This window comes from Microcaecilia unicolor, chromosome 1, assembly GCF_901765095.1.
Source record: "Microcaecilia unicolor chromosome 1, aMicUni1.1, whole genome shotgun sequence".
NCBI lineage: Eukaryota > Metazoa > Chordata > Amphibia > Gymnophiona > Siphonopidae > Microcaecilia > Microcaecilia unicolor.
Genome location: NC_044031.1, coordinates 702,671,894 through 702,692,881, shown reverse-complemented (window position 1 = coordinate 702,692,881; position 20,988 = coordinate 702,671,894). Strand labels below are relative to the sequence as shown.

The following is a 20,988-nucleotide window of genomic DNA, read 5'->3' as shown; positions in this document are numbered from 1 at the left end:
GTGGCCAATCCAGGTCACAAATACCTGGCAAGATCCCAAAAAAGCTCAATACATTTTATGCTGCTTATCCCAGAAATAAGCAGTGGATTTTCCCCAAGTCAATTTAATGGTCTATGGACTTTTCCTTTAGAAAGCTGTCCAGACCCTTTTTAAACCCCACTAAGTTAACCGCCTTTACCACATTCTCTGGCAACAAATTCCAGAGTTTAATTACTGTTAATCTGCCCCAAGTTATGCGGATTATTTGTGAGCTTGGGGCCTTTGCAGATCTAAAAATTAATTTTGCCAAGTTGGAGGCCTTGCCTATTTCTCACCTTTGTCGAAGTGTTCAAGTGTCCAATTTTCCCCTTTCCTGGACATGGGTGGAAATTAAATACCTCAGTATTTTTCTAAGTGCAGACCTTACTTGGCTATATAAAAGGAATGTGTGCGACATTGGAAGCCGTTAAACAGCTTTGTGTTAGGTGGAAGGATCTTCCAGTTAACTTCCTGGGCAAGGTGGCCCTACTTAAGATGGTGTGCCTTCCAAAATTGTTGTATCCTCTTCAGATGCTCCTGTTGTGGGTCACCCCACAAAATAAGTTTTACAGGTCTGTTGCTGGTTCCTTTATTTGGCACAGAAGACATCCTCATATTAGTTTTTCTAAGTTAATTTTGGATTGGAGTTTGGGTGGGGTCCGCTTGCCTGACCTCAGGATGTTATAACATTACTATGTTGTAGAGGTGGATCCATGAACTCCATACCCACCTGGCTTTTTTTGTCCCGGGGGACTTTTGGAATGGCTTTTAATGTAATGAGTAATACTGAGTATTTGAAACTAGGGGAATCTTTAAAATGTAAAACATACTTGCGGGCCTTGAGTAGAGCTTGGTCCTAGTGGAGGCATACTGTAGATGGGACTCAGGGTGTTGACCCCTTTTTGACATTACGGGGAATATCAACTTCCTGACTGGAATGGGCGCCTCTCCCTGTGGGGTTTAGCATGACGGGGGTAATACATATTTAAGAGAATTAGTCGATTGGGCATGGCCATTTTCCATCCTTTGATCAGCTCAGACAGGCATGGGGGCCCTTCCTAATAAACATTTTTTTGTATTCCTACAGGCCCACCATTATTACTTATCCATGTTGCAGCAGCAGGACCACATGATCTCTTTTACCAAATTGGAAAAGGTTTTCGCCAGTTGCTGCCCACGCTGAATAAGCTTTCTCAGTGGTACCAAATTTGTAGGGATAATAGGGGAACTCCCCATTTGGGACTGTCTTGCCCAGACTTGGAGATCTGATATGTCCCAGACTGTCTCTGTTAAACACCTTCAGCATTGCTTTGATGCAATTAAAGGTACCACCCCTAATGCCTTGCTGCAGGTCATAAAATTTAAGATTTTACACAGAGTCTATATCACCAGACAGAAGGGGTCTCAGATAAGGCTGTGGGGAAACCCCACAATGTTCTAGATTCTGGGTGGGTGTTGGCACCCTCGTACATTCCTTTTTGGAGTGCCCAGCTCTGCAGAGCTTTTGGTCAGTTGTGGTTGAGGACCTAGAGTGAGTACTTCAATTGAGTTTTGAGTGGTCTTATTGATGGGAAATGATTTGTTTTTGAGGGAACAGGGGCTCACAGATTCTCAATGTCAGTTTGTTTTACTGGCTGTACTGTTGGCTAAGAAATGTATCCTACATGGAGCAGCTGGTACATGAAGTCAACAAGAAAAGGAAAATTTCTAGACCTAGTCCTTAGTGGAGTGCATGATCTGGTGCAGGAGGTAATGGTGCTGGGGCCGCTTGATATCAGTGATCATAATATGATCAGATTTTATATCAGCTTTGGAGTAAGAACACACAGGAAATCCAATAGGCTTGCATTTAACTTTCAAAAAGGAGACTATGATAAAATGAGAAGAACTGTGAAAAAAAAAACTTAGAGGAGTAGCTGTGAAGGTCAAAAATGTATATCAGGCATGGATGCTGTTCAAAAATACCATCCTGGAAGCCTGGGCCAAATATAATCTGTGTATTAAAAAAGGAGGAAGGAAGACCAAACAACAGCAGGCATGGATAAAAAGTGAGGTGAAGGAAGCTATTAGAGCTAAAAGAAAATCCATCAGAAAATGGAAGAAGGAACCGACGAAAAAATAATAGGAATCAGCATAAGGAATGTCAAGTCAAATGCAAAGCGCTGATAAGGAAGGCAAAGAGGGATTTTGAAAAAAAAAGATTGTGTTAGAGACAAAAAAAAAAACACATAACATTTTTTAGGTATATTAAAAGCAAGAAGCTGGCAAAAGAATCAGACCGCAAGATGACGGAGGGGTAAAGTGGGCACTCAGGGAAGACAAAGCCATAGCAGAGAGTTTAAATGAATTCTTTGCTTCGGTCTTTACCGAGGAAGATTAGAGCTAAAAGAAAATCCTTCAGAAAATGGAAGAAGGATTGGACTGAAAATAATAAGAAACAGTATAAGGAATTACGAGTCAAATGCAAAGCGCTGATAAGAAAGGCAAAAAGGAACTTTGAAAAAAAGATTGCGTTGGAGGCAAAAACACATAGTAAAAAAATGTTTTAGGTATATTAAAAGCAAGAAGCTGGCAAAAGAATTGGTTGGACCACTAGATGACGGAGGGGTAAAAGGGGCAATCAGGAAAGACAAAGCCATAGCAGACAGATTAAATGAATTCTTTGCTTTGGTCTTTACCAAGGAAGATTTGGGAGAGAGACTGGTGCCAGAAAAGGTATTCAGAGCTGATGAGCTAGAGAAACTGAATGAAATCTCTATAAACCTGGGGGATGTAATGGCGCAATTTGACAAATTGAAGAGTAGCAAATCTCATGGACCAGATGGTATTCATCCCCGAGTACTGATAGAATTGAAAAATGAACTTGCAGAGCTATTGTTAGTAATATGTAATTTATCTTTAAAATCAAGCATGGTTCTGGAAGATTGGAGGGTGGCCAATATAACACCAGAAATTTTTTTTTTTAAGGTTCCAGAAGAGATCTGGGAAATTATAGACTGGTGAGCCTGACTGTGCCTGGCAAAATGGTAGAGATTATTATAAAGAACAAAATTAATGAGCATATTCAAAAGCATGGATTAATTAGACAAAACCAACATGGATTTAGTGAAGGGAAATCTTGCCTCACCAATCTATTACATTTCTTTGAAGGGGAGAACAAACATGTTGATAAAAGTGAGCCGGTCGATATTGTGTATCTGGATTTTCAAAAGTTGTTTGATAAAGTACCTCATGAAAGACTTCAGAGGAAATTGGAGAGTCCATGGGATAGGAGGTAATGTCCTATTATGGATTAAAAACTGGTTAAAAGATAGAAAACAGAGTGTAGGGGTAAATGGTCAGTATTCTCAATGTAGAAGGGTTGATAGTGAGGTTCCCTAGGGGTCTGTGCTGGGACTGCTGCTTTTTAACTTATTTATAAATTATCTAGAGATGGGAGTAACTAGTGAGGTAATTAAATTTGTTGATGACACAAAGTTATTCAAAGTGGTTAAATCACAAGAGGATTGTGAAAAATTACAAGAAGACCTTATGAGTCTGGGAGACTGGGCATCCAAATGGCAGATGACGTTTTATGTGAACAAGTGCAAAGTGATGCATGTGGGGAAAGAGGAACCCGAATTACAGCTACACAATGCAAGGTTCCACATCAAGAGTCACTGATCAGGAAAGGAAGCTAGGCATCATCGTTGATGATACGTTGAAACCCTCTGCTCAGTGTGCAGCGGTGGCTAAGAAAGCAAATAGAATGCTAGATATTATTAGGAAAGGAATGGAGAACAAAAATGAGAATGTTATAATGCCTTTGTATCGCTCCATGGTGCGACCACATGTCGAATATTGTGTTTACTTCTGGTCACCACATCTCAAAAAGGTATAGTGGAATTAGAAAAGCTACAGACAAGGGTGATGGAAATAATAAAGTAGATGGGACAACTTCCCTATGAGGAAAGGCTAAAGCAGCTAGGGCTCTTCAGCTTGGAGAAAATACAGCTGAGGGGTGATATGGTAGAGGTCTATAAAATGAGTGGAGTGGAATGGGTAGACGTGAATCGCTTGCTTACTCTTTCAAAAATACTAGGACTAGGGGGCATGCAATAAAGCTACAAAGTAGTAAATTTAAAATGAATCGGAGAAAATATTTGTTCACAACGTGTAATTAAACTCTGGAGTTTGTTGCCAGAGAATGTAGTAAAAGCGGTTAGCTTAGTGGAATTTAAAAAGGTTTGGATGGCTTCCTAAAAGGAAAAGGCCATAGGCCATTATTAAAATGGACTTGAGGAAAAGCCACTGCTTATTTCCAGAATAAGCAGAATAAAATGTATTGTACTGTTTTGGGATCTTTCCAGGTACTTGTGACCTGGACTGTTGGAAACAGGGTGCTGGGCTTGATGGACCTTTGGTCTCTCCCAGTATGGCAATACTTATGTACAGGTCTGGGTAACTTAGGCAGCACCCTCGCCTGCTGCATGGCTGAACTTGATGAATGAGATGGCGACTTGGACTGCTTCTCAGTATTGGCCTCCCATTCCTCAAGGCTGCCAACAATATTGTGAATTCTGGAAAAGGTTCTTGGAACTGCAAATGATTAATCTAACGAGGAACACTTCTCTTTTCTTTTTTTCCAGTGTTCTATGGTGAAGCTTATGGGGTGGGTGGGGTGTAGAGGTGGGAGGGTGGAGTGGGGTGGTTGTATGGGAGTTCTTATTATAAAATACACCAGTGGCCCCTGTTGGGCCTTAAGGATTACAGTCTCAATATTACTGTCCAATGTGATGATGTCACTTGTATTGGGTTGTTTTTGACAGCATAGCTATTTGTACTAGTGTGGTACTTTACATTGGTGCTAATAAAGATATTTTCAACAACAAAAAAAAGACGACGACTCTGGAGTTCAGTATTAACCAGTTAGTTGTCCTGCCAATGATTTTTTCCCAGACTTCTTGCCCGCAAAGGTGAAAATGCTCTGCACACTCTGGATTGCAAGAGAGCCTCGGCCCTCTACAAATATCTGGAGTGTGGTCCAGAGCAGTTAGGGAAAAAAAAAAAAAAAAAAAGCTGAGTACTGTTTGGAATGGGACTTCTGAGGTTACAGTAGCAGTGGCGTAGCCAGACTGCCAATTTTGGATGGGCCTGAACCCAAAGTGGGTGGGCACAAAATTTTCTCTCTACCCCCCTCCCCCAGCAAAATTTAGTCACGCTAATCAGATGCATTTGTCACACAGGGTAAAGTGCTGCTTTTCAGTGCATCAGATTTCAGAAAATTTATTTAATAGCCTAACACCCTTTTCAATGAGCTTTCAGAGGCCAAAACCTCCTGCCTCAGGTCAGTATAGCGAATGCTACATACCTGTAGAAGGTATTCTCCGAGGACAGCAGGCTGATTGTTCTCACTGATGGGTGACGTCCACGGCAGCCCCTCCAATCGGAAACTTCACTAGCAAAGTCCTTTGCTAGTCCTCGCGCGCCCGCGCGCACCGCGCATGCGCGGCCGTCTTCCCGCCCGAAACCGGCTCGAGCCGGCCAGTCCAGTATGTAGCAAGACAATACACTTCAAGGGAAGACACAACTCCAAAGGGGAGGCGGGCGGGTTTGTGAGAACAATCAGCCTGCTGTCCTCAGAGAATACCTTCTACAGGTATGTAGCATTCGCTTTCTCCGAGGACAAGCAGGCTGCTTGTTCTCACTGATGGGGTATCCCTAGCCCCCAGGCTCACTCAAAACAACAACCATGGTCAATTGGGCCTCGCAACGGCGAGGACATAACTGAGATTGACCTAAAAAATTTACCAACTAACTGAGAGTGTAGCCTGGAACAGAACAAACAGGGCCCTCGGGGGGTGGAGTTGGATCCTAAAGCCCAAACAGGTTCTGAAGAACTGACTGCCCGAACCGACTGTCGCGTCGGGTATCCTGCTGCAGGCAGTAATGAGATGTGAATGTGTGGACAGATGACCACGTCGCAGCTTTGCAAATTTCTTCAATGGAGGCTGACTTCAAGTGGGCTACCGACGCAGCCATGGCTCGAACATTATGAGCCGTGACATGACCCTCAAGAGCCAGCCCCGCCTGGGCGTAAGTGAAGGAAATGCAATCTGCTAGCCAATTGGATATGGTGCGTTTTCCTACAGCCACTCCCCTCCTATTGGGATCAAAAGAAACAAACAATTGGGCGGACTGTCTGTGGGGCTGTGTCCGCTCCAGATAGAAGGCCAATGCTCTCTTGCAGTCCAATGTGTGCAGCTGACGCTCAGCAGGGCAGGAATGAGGACGGGGAAAGAATGTTGGCAAGACAATTGACTGGTTCAGATGGAACTCCGACACGACCTTTGGCAGAAACTTAGGGTGAGTGCGGAGGACTACTCTGTTGTGATGAAATTTGGTGTAAGGGGCCTGGGCTACCAGGGCCTGAAGCTCACTGACTCTACGAGCCGAAGTAACTGCCACCAAGAAAATGACCTTCCAGGTCAAGTACTTCGGATGGCAGGAATTCAGTGGCTCAAAAGGAGGTTTCATCAGCTGGGTGAGAACGACATTGAGATCCCATGACACTGTAGGAGGCTTGACAGGGGGCTTTGACAAAAGCAAACCTCTCATGAAGCGAACAACTAAAGGCTGTCCTGAGATCGGCTTACCTTCCACACGGTAATGGTATGCACTAATCGCACTAAGGTGAACCCTTACGGAGTTGGTCTTGAGACCAGACTCAGACAAGTGCAGAAGGTAATCAAGCAGGGTCTGTGTAGGACAAGAGCGAGGATCTAAGGCCTTGCTGTCACACCAGACGGCAAACCTCCTCCAATGGAAGAAGTAACTCCTCTTAGTGGAATCTTTCCTGGAAGCAAGCAAGATGCGGGAGACACCCTCTGACAGACCCAAAGAGGCAAAGTCTACGCCCTCAACATCCAGGCCGTAAGAGCCAGCGACTGGAGGTTGGGATGCAGAAGAGCCCCTTCGTCCTGTGTGATGAGGGTCGGAAAACACTCCAGAAGAAGAGGGAACCAGATCTGACGCGGCCAAAAGGGAGCAATCAGAATCATGGTGCCTCGGTCTTGCTTGAGTTTCAACAAAGTCTTCCCCACCAGAGGGATGGGAGGATAAGCATACAGCAGGCCCTCCCCCCAATCCAGGAGGAAGGCATCCGATGCCAGTCTGCCGTGGGCCTGAAGCCTGGAACAGAACTGAGGGACTTTGTGGTTCACTCGAGATGCGAAGAGATCTACCAAGGGGGTGCCCCACGCTTGGAAGACCTGGCGCACCACTCGGGAGTTGAGCGACCACTCGTGAGGTTGCATAATCCTGCTCAACCTGTCGGCCAGACTGTTGTTTACGCCTGCCAGATATGTGGCTTGGAGCACCATGCCTTGACGGCGAGCCCAGAGCCACATGCTGACGGCTTCCTGACACAGGGGGCGAGATCCGGTGCCCCCCTGCTTGTTGACATAGTACATGGCAACCTGGTTGTCTGTCTGAATTTGGATAATTTGGTGGGACAGCCGATCTCTGAAAGCCTTCAGAGCGTTCCAGATCGCTCGTAACTCCAGAAGATTGATCTGCAGATCGCGTTCCTGGAGGGACCAGCTTCCTTGGGTGTGGAGCCCATCGACATGAGCTCCCCATCCCAGGAGGGACGCATCCGTGGTCAGCACTTTTTGTGGCTGAGGAATTTGGAAGGGACGTCCCAGAGTCAAATTGGAGCAAATCGTCCACCAATACAGGGAGTCGAGAAAACTCGTGGACAGGTGGATCACGTCCTCTAGACCTCCGGCGGCCTGATACCACTGAGAGGCCAGGGTCCATTGAGCAGATCTCATGTGAAGGCGGGCCATGGGAGTCACATGAACTGTGGAGGCCATGTGGCCCAGCAATCTCAACATCTGCCGAGCTGTGATCTGCTGGGACGCTCGCACCCGCGAGACGAGGGACAACAAGTTGTTGGCTCTCGTCTCTGGGAGATAGGTGCGAGCCGTCCGAGAATCCAGCAGAGCTCCTATGAATTCGAGTCTCTGCGCTGGGAGAAGGTGGGACTTTGGATAATTTATCACAAACCCCAGTAGCTCCAGTAGGCGAATAGTCATCTGCATGGACTGCAGGGCTCCTGCCTCTGATGTGTTCTTTACCAGCCAATCGTCGAGATATGGGAACACGTGCACCCCCAGCCTGCGGAGTGCCGCTGCTACCACAGCTAGGCACTTTGTGAACACCCTGGGCGCAGAGGCGAGCCCAAAGGGTAGCACACAGTACTGGAAGTGGCGTGTGCCCACCTGAAATCGCAGATACTGTCTGTGAGCTGGCAGTATCGGGATGTGTGTGTAGGCATCCTTCAAGTCCAGAGAGCATAGCCAATCGTTTTGCTGAATCATGGGGAGAAGGGTGCCCAGGGAAAGCATCCTGAACTTTTCTTTTTCGAGATATTTGTTCAGGGCCCTTAGGTCTAGGATGGGACGCATCCCCCCTGTTTTCTTTTCCACAAGGAAGTACCTGGAATAGAATCCCAGCCCTTCTTGCCCGGATGGCACGGGCTCGACCGCATTGGCGCTGAGAAGGGCGGAGAGTTCCTCTGCAAGTACCTTCTTGTGTTGGAAGCTGTAAGACTGAGCTCCCGGTGGACAATTTGGAGGTTTTGATGTCAAATTGAGGGTGTATCCCTGCCGGACTATTTGCAGAACCCACTGATCGGAGGTTATGAGAGGCCACCTTTGGTGAAAAGCTTTCAACCTCCCTCCGACTGGCAGGTCGCCCGGCACGGACACTTGGATGTCGGCTATGCTCTGCTGGAGCCAGTCAAAAGCTCGCCCCTTGCTTTTGCTGGGGAGCCGCGGGGCCTTGCTGAGTCGCACGCTGCTGACGAGAGCGAGCGCGCTGGGGCTTAGCCTGGGCCGCAGGCTGTCGGGAAGGAGGATTGTACCTACGCTTGCCAGAAGAGTAGGGAACAGTCTTCCTTCCCCCGAAAAATCGTCTACCTGTAGAGGTAGAGGCTGAAGGCTGCCGGCGGGCGAATTTGTTGAATGCGGTGTCCCGCTGGTGGAGAGACTCTACCACCTGTTCAACTTTTTCGCCAAAAATATTGTCCGCACGGCAAGGCGAGTCCGCAATCCGCTGCTGGAGTCTATTCTCCAGGTCGGCGGCACGCAGCCATGAGAGCCTGCGCATCACCACACCCTGAGCAGCGGCCCTGGACGCAACATCAAAAGTGTCATAAACTCCTCTGGCCAGGAATTTTCTGCACGCCTTCAGCTGCCTGACCACCTCCTGAAAAGGCTTGGCTTGCTCGGGGGGAAGAGTATCAACCAAGCCCGCCAACTGCCGCACATTGTTCCGCATGTGTATGCTCGTGTAGAGCTGGTAAGACTGGATCTTGGACACGAGCATAGAGGAATGGTAGGCCTTCCTCCCAAAGGAGTCTAAGGTTCTAGCGTCCTTGCCCGGGGGCGCCGAAGCATGTTCCCTAGAACTCTTAGCCTTCTTTAGGGCCAAATCCACAACTCCAGAGTCATGAGGCAACTGAGTGCGCATCAGCTCTGGGTCCCCATGGATCCGGTACTGGGACTCGATCTTCTTGGGAATGTGGGGATTAGTTAAGGGTTTTGTCCAGTTCGCAAGCAATGTCTTTTTTAGGACATGGTGCAAGGGAACAGTGGACGCTTCCTTAGGTGGAGAAGGATAGTCCAGGAGCTCAAACATTTCAGCCCTGGGCTCGTCCTCCACAACCACCGGGAAGGGGATGGCCGTAGACATCTCCCGGACAAAGGAAGCGAAAGACAGGCTCTCAGGAGGAGAAAGCTGCCTTTCAGGAGAGGGAGTGGGATCAGACGGAAGACCCTCAGACTCCTCGTCAGAGAAATATCTGGGGTCTTCCTCTTCCTCCCACGAGGCCTCACCCTCGGTGTCAGACACAAGTTCCCGAACCTGTGTCTGCAACCTCGCCCTGCTCGACTCAGTGGAACCACGTCCACGACGGGGGCGTCGAGAGGTAGACTCCCTCGCCCGCATCGGCGAAGCTCCCTCCGCCGACGTAGTCGGGGAGCCCTCCTGGGAGGTGGCCGCAGTCGGCACCGCACGCGGTACCGACGTCGGGGACCTCAACCTGGGCGATGGGCCAGCCGGCGCCACGCTTGACGGTACCGGAGGCGCAAGCACCGCCGGTACCGGAGGGGTAGGGCGCAACAGCTCTCCCAGAATCTCTGGGAGAACGGCCCGGAGGCTCTCGGTCAGAGTGGCTGCAGAAAAAGGCTGAGAGGTCGATGCAGGCGTCGACGTCAGAACCTGTTCCGGGCGAGGAGGCTGTTCCGGGCTGTCCAGAGTGGAGCGCATCGACACCTCTTGAACAGAGGGTGAGCGGTCCTCTCGGTGCCGATGCCTGCTGGGTGCCGAATCCCTCGGCGACCCAGAGCTCTCGGTGCCGACACGGGGAGGAGACCGGTGTCGATGCTTCTTCGATTTCTTCCGAAGCATGTCACCGGAGCTCCCCGGCACCGACGAGGAGGACGTAGAATCCATCCGTCGCTTCCTCGGGGCCGAGACCGAAGAGGGTCGATCTCGGGGGGGCTGTACCGCAGGAGCCCTCAGGGTAGGAGGAGACCCACCCGAGGGCTCACCGCCACCAGCAGGGGAATGGACAGCCCTCACCTGCACTCCACTCGATGCACCACCGTCCGACGACATCAGGAGACGAGATCCCGGTACCACCGACGTCGATGCAGCTATCCGATGTCTCGGCGCCGATGCAGAGGCCCGATGCCTCGATGCACTCGATGCAAGGGCGGCCGAGGAAGATGGTCTGGACGCTGACGACGTCGATGCACTCGAAGATCCCGGTGCCGATGCCGACGAAGAGCCCGAGAACAACACGTTCCACTGGGCTAGTCTCGCTACCTGAGTCCGCCTTTGAAGCAGGGAACACAGACTGCAGTTCTGAGGGCGGTGCTCAGCCCCCAGACACTGAAGACACGACGAGTGTCGATCAGTGAGCGAGATAACCCGGGCGCACTGGGTGCACTTCTTGAAGCCGCTGGAAGGCTTCGATGTCATGGGCGGAAAAATCACGCCGGCGAAATCAAAAGCCGAAATGACGAAAATTGAAGCACCAAAATTTAGAGGGAGAAAAATCTCGACCGAGGCCGAAAGAGGCCTACCCCGACGGCGAAAGAAAACTTATCGGGGCAAAAAGCTGGAAGTACGGGGAGGATTGACACGAAACCCGGGGAGGGTTTCCGGAGCACTTCCCGCACTAGAACAAAGCTTTTCCGAAGAAAAAACACGCTCAAAAAAACTTTGGACGCGCGAGGTCGACTTTCCGGGGCTCGACACGGCGAAAAAAACGACCGTACCGAGTGCGGACAAAAGAAGACTGGCCGGCTCGAGCCGGTTTCGGGCGGGAAGACGGCCGCGCGAGGACTAGCAAAGGACTTTGCTAGTGAAGTTTCCAATTGGAGGGGCTGCCGTGGACGTCACCCATCAGTGAGAACAAGCAGCCTGCTTGTCCTCGGAGAAAATGCTGTTACGGTATCCTCGCCTGACCTAAGGAAGGAAGTATTGGTCTCTGAAACTTCATTAACACAGGTACCATATTACTTTATCCTAAATTAAAAATAAAATTATTTTCTTTACCTTTCTTGTATGGCCATTTACTTTTTCTCATTGTGTCGCTCCCAGTCTCTAGATTCTGCTTTCCTTCGTTTTCGCTTAACTCTTCTGCCACGGTTTCCTGGCCATTTCTCATTTTTCTCTCCTTTTTCTTTGCTTTCTTCAATATTTTTCTGCCCCTCTCTCTCTGTCTTGATTTAATTCATTCTTACTATCCATTCTTTAATTTCCTTCATCTACTTATGGCTTTTCATCTTTTTCTCACCCTTGTTCTCCCCATGCCCCTTCCTCTTATTCTCCAGTCTTTCACTACTCTCCTTTTCCATCCAGCAGCTCTCTTCTTTCTCTCCTCATCCTTCCAGTCTCCCCTCTCTCTCCCCATCCTTCCAGTAGTCTCCCCTCCTTCTTTCTGCATCCTTCCGTCCAGTGTCACCTCTTTCTCCCTACCCTTCCATCCAGCGTCTTCCCTCTTTCTCTCCCCATCCTTCCATCCTCTCTCCTGATCCTTCCATCTAATGTCTCTCTCCCTCTTTCTAACCAGTGTCTCTGTATCACTCTACCCTTTTCTGTTCAGTGTCCCTTCTCTCTCCACATCCTTCCAGTCTCTCACCTTTCTCTCTGCATCCTTTCATCCATCTCCCCTCTTTCTCTGCCATCCTCCCCTTTCTCTCCCCATCCTTCCGTTTTCCCTCTTTCTCTGCCATCCTCCCATCTGTTTTCCCTCTTTCTCTCCCCATCCTTCCGTTTTCCCTCTCTCTGCCATCCTCCCATCTGTTTCCCTCTTTCTCTCCCCATCCTTCCATGTTTTCCCTCTTTCTCCCCATCCTTCCATGTTTTCCCTCATTCTCTGCCATCCTTCCATCTGTTTTCCCTCTTTTGTCCCCATCCTTCCATGTTTTCCCTCTTTCTCCCCATCCTTCCATCTGTTTTCCCTCTTTTTCTCCCCATCCTTCCATCTGTTTTCCCTCTTTTTTCCCCATCCTTCCATGTTTTCCCTCATTCTCTGCCATCCTTCCATCTGTTTTCCCTCTTTTTTCCCCATCCTTCCATGTTTTCCCTCGACGAGGCCCGCCCTGCATGCCAGCGCCAGCCCCCATTGCCGGCCACTGCTGCTTTTCCTGTTGAGCAGCAGGGCCGGCGCTACAAAAAAGAAGAAGCGCTAACGGCGCTAACTTAAGGACGAGAAATGTTTAAAAAAAAAAAAAAAGCGCGGCACCGGCAGGCACTGTCTCGGCAGCCTTAAGGCATTGGCTGCTGAGGCATTGGCTGCTGGCTCGCAGGCTCCTCCCGCTCGTTTTCAAAGCACTTAGCCTTCCAAAGTTCCATAGGTCTCTATGGAACTTTGGAAGGCTAAGTGCTTTGAAAATATGCCTAACTTGCCAGTCAGGTTTTCAGGATATCCACAATAAATGTTCATGAAAGATTGGCAAATAATGGAGGCAGTATATGCAAATCAAGTTCATGCATAGCATGTGTGCTAAATCTTTCAATAGTAACTTATTGGTTTGCATAGGAATAAGGCACAAAGGCAAAATGCTCCTGAGGTGTGATAAAACTGTTTCCCGTGGATTTAAAAGGATGAATTAGCCACAAAAGTGAATAATGGCATCTGATAGCATTGAAAATAAATAGCACTCTGAGCTCAGAATTAACTAGAAAAGTTTTCTCAGCAAATCAGGCCATTCTTGTGCATTTCTGCCTCTGCGTTTTCAAATCATAGGTACCGGTTGTCGTGGCACCTAGAAATTTCACTCCCATTAAAAAAAAAAAAAAACCTTTTATGCTGCCGCCACTGCTACCGGTATATGAGCTGCTTTCTCCTTGCTTGGTATAGCTTTCTGTGAATTTGAGCCACATGGTATACAAACTCCTCTGCTTATGTTGGGAAACTAATGCGGGAGTTTCTGTATCATATGACTCAAAGACAGAGAGTAGCACAGTGCAGAAAGAAGAGAAAGTAGCTCCTGTAGTGGTGACAGCAATCCAGATCAAGATAAACATCAAGTTAAGGAGCTGGCCCAGTGGGTAGTCCAGGGGATGACTGGCTAAACTTAGGGAGGGAGGATATAGCTAGCTTTTGAGCAGATGATCAAAAGCCCCTCGTTGTTCCAAACAGCGCTCTAAAAACAGCGCAGGGCTTTACTGCCCCTATGATCAGATATAATTGCATGCAAATTTAAGCACACTTTTCTCTTTGATCATAGAGAAGAAGTACGGGAGGATCGTGCCTGAGCATGCACTTAGGCACAATCCTCCCGCACTTGTTTGAGAGGTCTGGGCTGTCAAAAGCCCAGACTTGTCAAACACTTAACCCTCCATTGCCCGCCACATAGAGCCTGCCATGAGTGGGAAAGCGCGGGGTACAAATGTAACAAAAAAAAAAACAAAAACAAGGGCTGGAGGTCCATGGAACCACCAGACCCCAACTACCCCCATCTCGAGCCAAGCGCCACAGGGGCTGGAAGACTGGCAGACTTCCGGTCCCCCTGACACAAGTGCAGAGAGGCTGGAGATCTGTGGGGTCTCCAGCCCACCTAACCCCCCCAGCATCCCCTCAGATGTCCCCGGTGGCCCAGCTGAGCCACGGTCAATCGCCCCCCCCCCCACTCCTGGTGGTCTAGCGGCCCTTCCCCACCCCCCACCTTCATTTGGAGGAAGGAGGTGACGTGCCTCCCTCTTCCATCAGCACCGCTTCAAAGATGGTGGTGCCCAGCCCTGCCCAGTGCATCCTGGGATGCGCTAGGCGGTGCTTCACACCATATTCCAACTGAAGGTAGGGAGGGTGGGGATTGACCACTAGACCACCGGGGGGGATTGACCACGGCCCACTGGGCCACCAGGGACATCTGAGGGGATGTTTGGGAGACTGGAGACCCACCGGATCTTCAGCCCCCCTGAACTTGTGTTGGGGTGAGGTCGGGGAGACCGGAGGTCCACCGGACCTCCTGCTCCCTGTCGCTGAGGGGGGGGTGGGTCAGGTTGGGGTTCCTGTGGGGAGGGCTGCTGCATTGGGGAAAGGGGGGGCCTGCTAGCATGCAAATGAATGCTGGACAGGGCTCACCATTCCTCCCCAATGGTCTGCAAACCCTAACGCCAGCTCTGAGCTGGCGTAGGGTTTGCTGCGGCCAGCGTGCCAAAGCTGATCATTGGGGATGGATAGGTTTTGCATGCTAGTTGCATTCAGAGCCCACGAGTGCATTGTTTCTTGCACTCAGGGGCTGTGATAATGGGACGGTAGCAAACGCAGGCGCTAGTATGTGAGAGTGGGTTTAGGGGCTGATGAGGTAGCTGACTGTTCCTGGTTTGTTAGGGCTAGCTGGGAGAGTGTATCTGGCAACATGGGAGGAGTACAGGCTGGTGAAGGTGGCTGACTTGTTTCCTGGGTGGTGAGGTGTAGCTGGAGGGCATGGCTGATTTGAGAAAAAACGGAGATGGTGGACTAGGGAGGGAAACTGATGGATGGAGAGAGGGATAAAAGAGTGAGACTGAGTGATAGGGTTGGGGTGGGGGAGAGAAAGAGAGAGACTGAGTGGGGTTTATTTATTATTTTATGTATTTATGGCATTTATACCCCGCTCTTTCCCGCTCGATAGCAGGCTCAGTGCGGCTTACAGGATGTGGTACAGAGTATCATAGAGATAAAACAAAGTAAGGTACAAGGTGTGGTACAAAGTACCACAGAGATAACACAGAGTATGAAGTATCACAGAGATGATCCAGTTGGAAAGAGTAGGACAATAGGGAGGGATGTATGGGAGAGGATTGGAGTATGGGTAGTGCGGTTTAAGTTCAGGAATTAAGTTCTGCCAGTGGCCTGCAATGGTGCATTAAAGGCCTGATTTACTAATTTTTTTTTCTTTTCCCTTATTCATGGAATAGAAAAACAGCCTTAATAAATCAATCCCTAAAGGAGCTGCGGTAGAAATTGGAGGGGATCTGTTGTCCTTATTGCCCCCCCCCCCCCCCCCCCCCCCCACACACACACCAGTCCTACTGTTAACTTCAGTAGAGCCTATGTGACTGGGGGGTGCTTAAAGTATACTTTGAACTGAAGATCACACATTCACAGTGCCTCCTGTCAAAGCAGCTTTGCACTTCCAAAAAGTTTGTAATGTGATCCTGGGGAGGGGGGGAGGGTGTCTCCTTCTTGTGTGGCTGGTTTATCCTGTTTGTCTGTGGAGAAATTGAGATTGCTTACCTATAATAAAGGTTCTCCATAGACAGCAAGAACCAGACACACAATCCCATCCACCCACCTTTTCAAGAGCTGACTCCAGTGGCGTTCCTAGGGTGGCTGACACCCGGGGCGGATTGCCGATGCGCCCCCCCCCCCCCCGGGTGCATCTTTACCTGCTGGGGGGGGGGGGGGTGCCGCACGTCTGTCAGCAACGCTCGTTCCCTGCTCCCTCTGCCCCGGAAGGGGTTACTTCTGTTCCGAGGCAGAGGGAGCAGGGAATGAGCGTTGCCGACAGACACGCGGCACCCCCTCCTCCAAGCGGCGAAATGACCGACACGCCCCCCCCCGGGTGCCTCTTTACCTGCTGGGGGGTGGGGGGTGCCACGCGCCTGTCGGCTTCGCTCGTTCCCTGCTCCCTCTGCCCCGGAAGGGGTTACTTCTGTTCCGAGGCAGAGGGAGCAGGGAATGAGCGTTGCCGACAGACACGCGGCACCCCCTCCTCCAAGCGGCGAAATGACCGACACGCCCCCCCCCGGGTGCCTCTTTACCTGCTGGGGGGTGGGGGGTGCCACGCGCCTGTCGGCTTCGCTCGTTCCCTGCTCCCTCTGCCCCGGAACAGGAAGTAACCCGTTCCGGGGCAGAGGGAGCAGGGAACGAGCATTGCCGACAGACGCGCGGCACCCCCCCCCCCCCCCCCCCCCCCCCCAGCGGCGTGCACCCAGGGCGGACCGCCCCCCCCCCCCCCCCCCCCCTTGGTACGCCACTGGCTGACTCACACCACATATGAATTCTAGTACCATCAGATATCATCACCCATTTGTGTGCCTGATTTTTCCTGTTGTCTATCGAGAACTCTGATTACTCATAAACGGCTTTCCTTTTCAATGCCCTGAATCATGGAAATCCTCCTGATCTTATTTATTTGTACCCCCACATTTTCCCACCTATTTGCAGGCTCAATGTGGCTTACATAGTACCGTAGAGGCATTTGCCAATTCGGTTGATAGCAGATACAAAGTTATATTGTGGTCAGATGAGGTAGGTGTAGATCAGACATCATGGGGTCGAAGGAAGTGAAGATTATAAATTGTCCAGTACGATCATTAATTATGCTATGTTGCTGGATGCGGGAATTTATGTTCAATCGGTGGGATAGGCCTTTTTGAAGAGGTGAGTTTTGAGTGATTTCCTGAAGTTTAAGTGGTCACGGTTTGTTCTCACAGCATTTGGCAGTCCGTTCCATAGTTGTGCGCTTATGTAGGAGAAGCTGGAGTAAGTTGTTTTGTATCTTAGTCCTTTACAATTTGGATAATGTAGGTTTAGGTATGATCGTGATGATCTGATTCTGTTTCTTGTTGGTAGATCTATTAGGTCTGTCATGTATCCTGGGACTACGACGTAAATAATTTTGTGGACCAAAGTGCAGATTTTGAAGATGATCCGTTCTTTGAGTGGGAGCCAGTGCAACTTTTCTCGTAGGGGTTTAGCATTTTCAAATCGTGTTTTACCATATATCAATCTGGTTGCTGTATTTTGGGCGGTCTGGAGTTTTTTTGCGAGTTGTACTTTACATTCCGTTACAGTAACCTGCATGGCTTAGGACCACTGATTGTATTAGGTTTCGAAAAGTTTCCCTCGGGGAAGAAAGGTTTTATTCGTTTGAGTTTCCACATTGCATAGAACATTTTCTTTATTACAGTATTTACTTGGTTCTCGAGTGTAAGGTTGCGATCGAGTGTGACGCCGAGTATTTTTAAGCTATCTGAAGTGTCCTGGGGTGCTTATGGTTGCGGGTTTGTACTTGTTATGTTTTGATGAGAGGATGAGGCAGTGTGTTTTTTCAGTGTTCAGTTTCAATTGGAATGAGTTTGCCCAGGAGTCCATAATGTTGAGGCCATCATTAATTTCTTTGGTTATTTCTGTCAAGTCCTGTCTAAAGGGAATGAATCTTCAGATCTTGCATCCTGCTGCTAGGATTTCCTTTGTTTATGATTTGTATATAGCTCCTCATCATATAGGATGTAAATCAAAGAATAATCACAGAAGTTTTGGACAATAGTACTGTAAACCATCCCTGTTATTGCTTAACATAGATGTTTCTAATCTTGAAAGCAGTACTGCAGTTGTGCAAGCTTGGCTTCTGCCATTTCTATAATCCCGCAGAGAAATTGGAAGTCATTCCAACTATTGTATGAGCGTGTTAAACCCTTTTCTTAAAAAGTCATTTTTGAAACATGGTTTCCAAAGTCGCACCCTAGATGTAAGAGATTACAGTCCTTATTTACAATAATAATATTAAATATACAACAAATATCAGTTTACTTCCATACAACAGTTTTCTATATAGCTAGCTCAGTTTTTGCTTAACCTGTTAGTAAATGCTGTGTGCATTGAATAGTAACCTGATGTATTAACTTGCATTGTAGAAAAGAAAGGAGTTGCAAAGCCCTGAATAAAATACTGAGTCCTTTGCTAATGACAAGAAAGGTATAAATAATGCCTTTAACTTCTGAGTTGAACTGTTTTTTAATCATCTTGTACAGCCTTTAAAGTACTCTACCTTTATTGCTTATTTTTTTGTACTTGATACATAACAAGATATCTTTTTGCTTCCAGCAGGGTCAGCAGTTGCCAGCAGCTTGCACTCCAGCAAGCGGACGACATTCTGGGAGCAGCGAACGCAAGCGGAAAGAGCCAAAGGAGAAAGAAAAAGAAAAGAATACTTGTGTTCTTTTGTAACTGGGAATGGAATTTGCCTGGTGCCAAGTTCATGACCCCAGAAACAAACCCGTTCCATGCCATCTGTGCCTGACTACCCCACTAATTTCCTTTGGAAGAGGAAGGGTGGCTCTGCTACAATCACACAGACTCTTTAAAGTCAAAGTGTGTGCACTCAAAGATGAAATTGCAGGTTACAGATTGGGTGTGGCTGTGCTTTATGCGTCAGAATCATGCAACACATAAATCACAGCAAGTTATATGTCATAGTGACATTCAGTACTCAAACATTATCAGTTTTTAAGCTACTTCTTCTACTCAAACACAGAGAGGAGAGGACTGTATATTTTTTAAGTTTCTTCCTGAAGTTTTTGCATCAGTGTAGTAGAATTTTAGTTTAATTTCTGTATTAAATCAATGTTACAAACTACTTGTCCATAACAAGCCATATTAGAGGCTTGGCATGCAACCATTCCTACTTTTAGTGTTCTCTAACCAAGGGCCAAGTATTTCACATCTCTTCTTGAACCTAGGTTTACACTGGGTTGTTGGTGGTACATTACTTTTGCCTCATGATTAAGTTTCATACTTATACTGAAGATCTGTGTATCCTTCGGATGTATGAAAGTTTCTTGGGTGTTGAGTAAAAGAAAGATTTATTCTAGATTTATCACAATTGAAAGAAAAAGTAGATTTCATAGTAAATTAGTTTACTTCAGTTCTAGCTCCTTTTATATTTATAAACTTCTCTATCTGAAAAATGATTAGGGAAGAAATTATGTATAATCTTTGAATAATGCAGGAATTCACAGTTCAGAATCATAACTATAACTATGTCCATATCTACACTTTTTCCAATGGTATCAGTCTTACCATACAAATAAAATTTCCTTTTATAAATATAGAGGTGATTATATGAAAAATACCTGTATTATCATAAATAGTTACAATAGATCATATGTTCTCAATGATTGTTTGAAAAGCAAATAGACATGGTTAGTCCTCTAGGCACAGAATTTTTATGTAAAACTGAAATGTTTCAAATAACCAATATATGTGCTTTGAAGACTGTATACTGGCTAGCTGTTACATTCAGACATCTGGATAAGCCAGACACAGGTATACCAGCTCTGTGTATAAGGTTTTTCTTTTTTTTTTTTTTTAAATGAATATAAGAACCTCGTAGAAGTACATTTTTTAATTTATGAGAACTTCTTTGCACATCATGTAATCTTAAGATACCAAAGCAGAATAAGAGGACTGAAAAGTCATCCTACATTTCCATAAAAATCTGTTAATTGCAGTGATACTCGTTCTTAATGTATTTGGTTGCCTTTTTAGAACCATTTGCAAAGGTTGCTGCTCACTGAACTTTATGCTCTTGGCTTTGATTAACATTCCTCTCCCTCCTCCCCGTTGCCTCCCGGATGGTATCTACGGTTAATTCAAGCTCTGAAAGAAAAGTATTATCTGAGACTAAACCTCTCAATGCTGCTGTACTGCCAGCAAGGCTCATTGTAGCAGTGGTGCTTGCCTTTCCTCCTTCCCCCATAGCTCGACTGCGTTGCTTCTACAATGTACCTGAGCCCTTAAGATTGGGCCTTCTGTGCCACAGCACTGTGGTCAAACCAGAGGGCCAGCCTTCAGTGTATTTATTTAAGTGATTCTGCAGTCATTGCCAGTGGTAGTAAGACTGTTAAATATATGGGCAGAAAGCCACCTAAATTGGTAATGTTTTTAGCTTCACATCATTGACTAATTCAGGAAACATTAAGTTCATAAGTAGATAAAGTATTAACATGTTTCTCTGCCTCAACTTTCCTGAACTTCATGTCAGTTAAAAGTTCTGAGCACCTATTGACTTATTTTGCAAGTCAGCATAATCATAGCTTTGGTTAATTTAACTGCTTAGCTTTAGCTAGGAAATGCATTATGGTACAAATTATATTATGGATCTCACATGGAAGACAAGGACATCTGTAATATGTCATCAGTTGTTTCCAGCTTCTGAATCAAGGCTGGCCATTAATTATAGGTCCTGACGCTAAAGACAGTTATCTGAACAATATAATGAACAGAGGTGCAGCACTAACCTTGAGGTTTATTTAATAGAGGAAGAGGGAAATTACCACATACTCTGTGGAAGAGACAAGACATCCCCAGAGATGATGCAGTGTTGTGAATGCAGTTCTGTTTTGATTCTGCTCTTGATAGTAGCATGAGAGCTCACTATTTATTTTCTAATTTGTTCCAAAGACTAATAATGCTACGTTTTGTAATCTTTCCTAAAGGAAAGACTGAAGGGTAGTAAAATTGTGTATATGTAAATATTTGGTAAAAAATATAACTGTTTCTGGATTGGTGTCTTCTGGACTTTCTTGAAAACACAATATACTTGCTATCACTGATAGACAACTACTTTTGATAGAAGAAAACTGGTACATCAGTTTAAGATCTCATTTGATTTTCAGAAACCTTTCTATTTTCAA

The 20,988-nt window shown here is 47.2% G+C and overlaps 1 protein-coding gene across 3 annotated transcripts in view; it reads left to right on the top strand.

Annotated features, from left to right (window-relative positions):
* MINDY2 (MINDY lysine 48 deubiquitinase 2) overlaps positions 1-20,882 on the top strand; it is a 278,383-nt gene extending 257,501 nt beyond the window's left edge. Inside the window, exon 9 of one of the 3 annotated variants that reach the window (XM_030188817.1) lies at positions 18,398-20,882. In XM_030188817.1, coding sequence (XP_030044677.1) covers positions 18,398-18,520 — 123 coding nt within the window. In that variant the 3' untranslated portion in view covers positions 18,521-20,882. The remainder of the gene's footprint in view (positions 1-18,397) is intronic. The other 2 variants (XM_030188811.1, XM_030188807.1) reach the window with 2 other exon arrangements.
* The last annotated feature ends 106 nt before the right edge of the window (positions 20,883-20,988 follow it).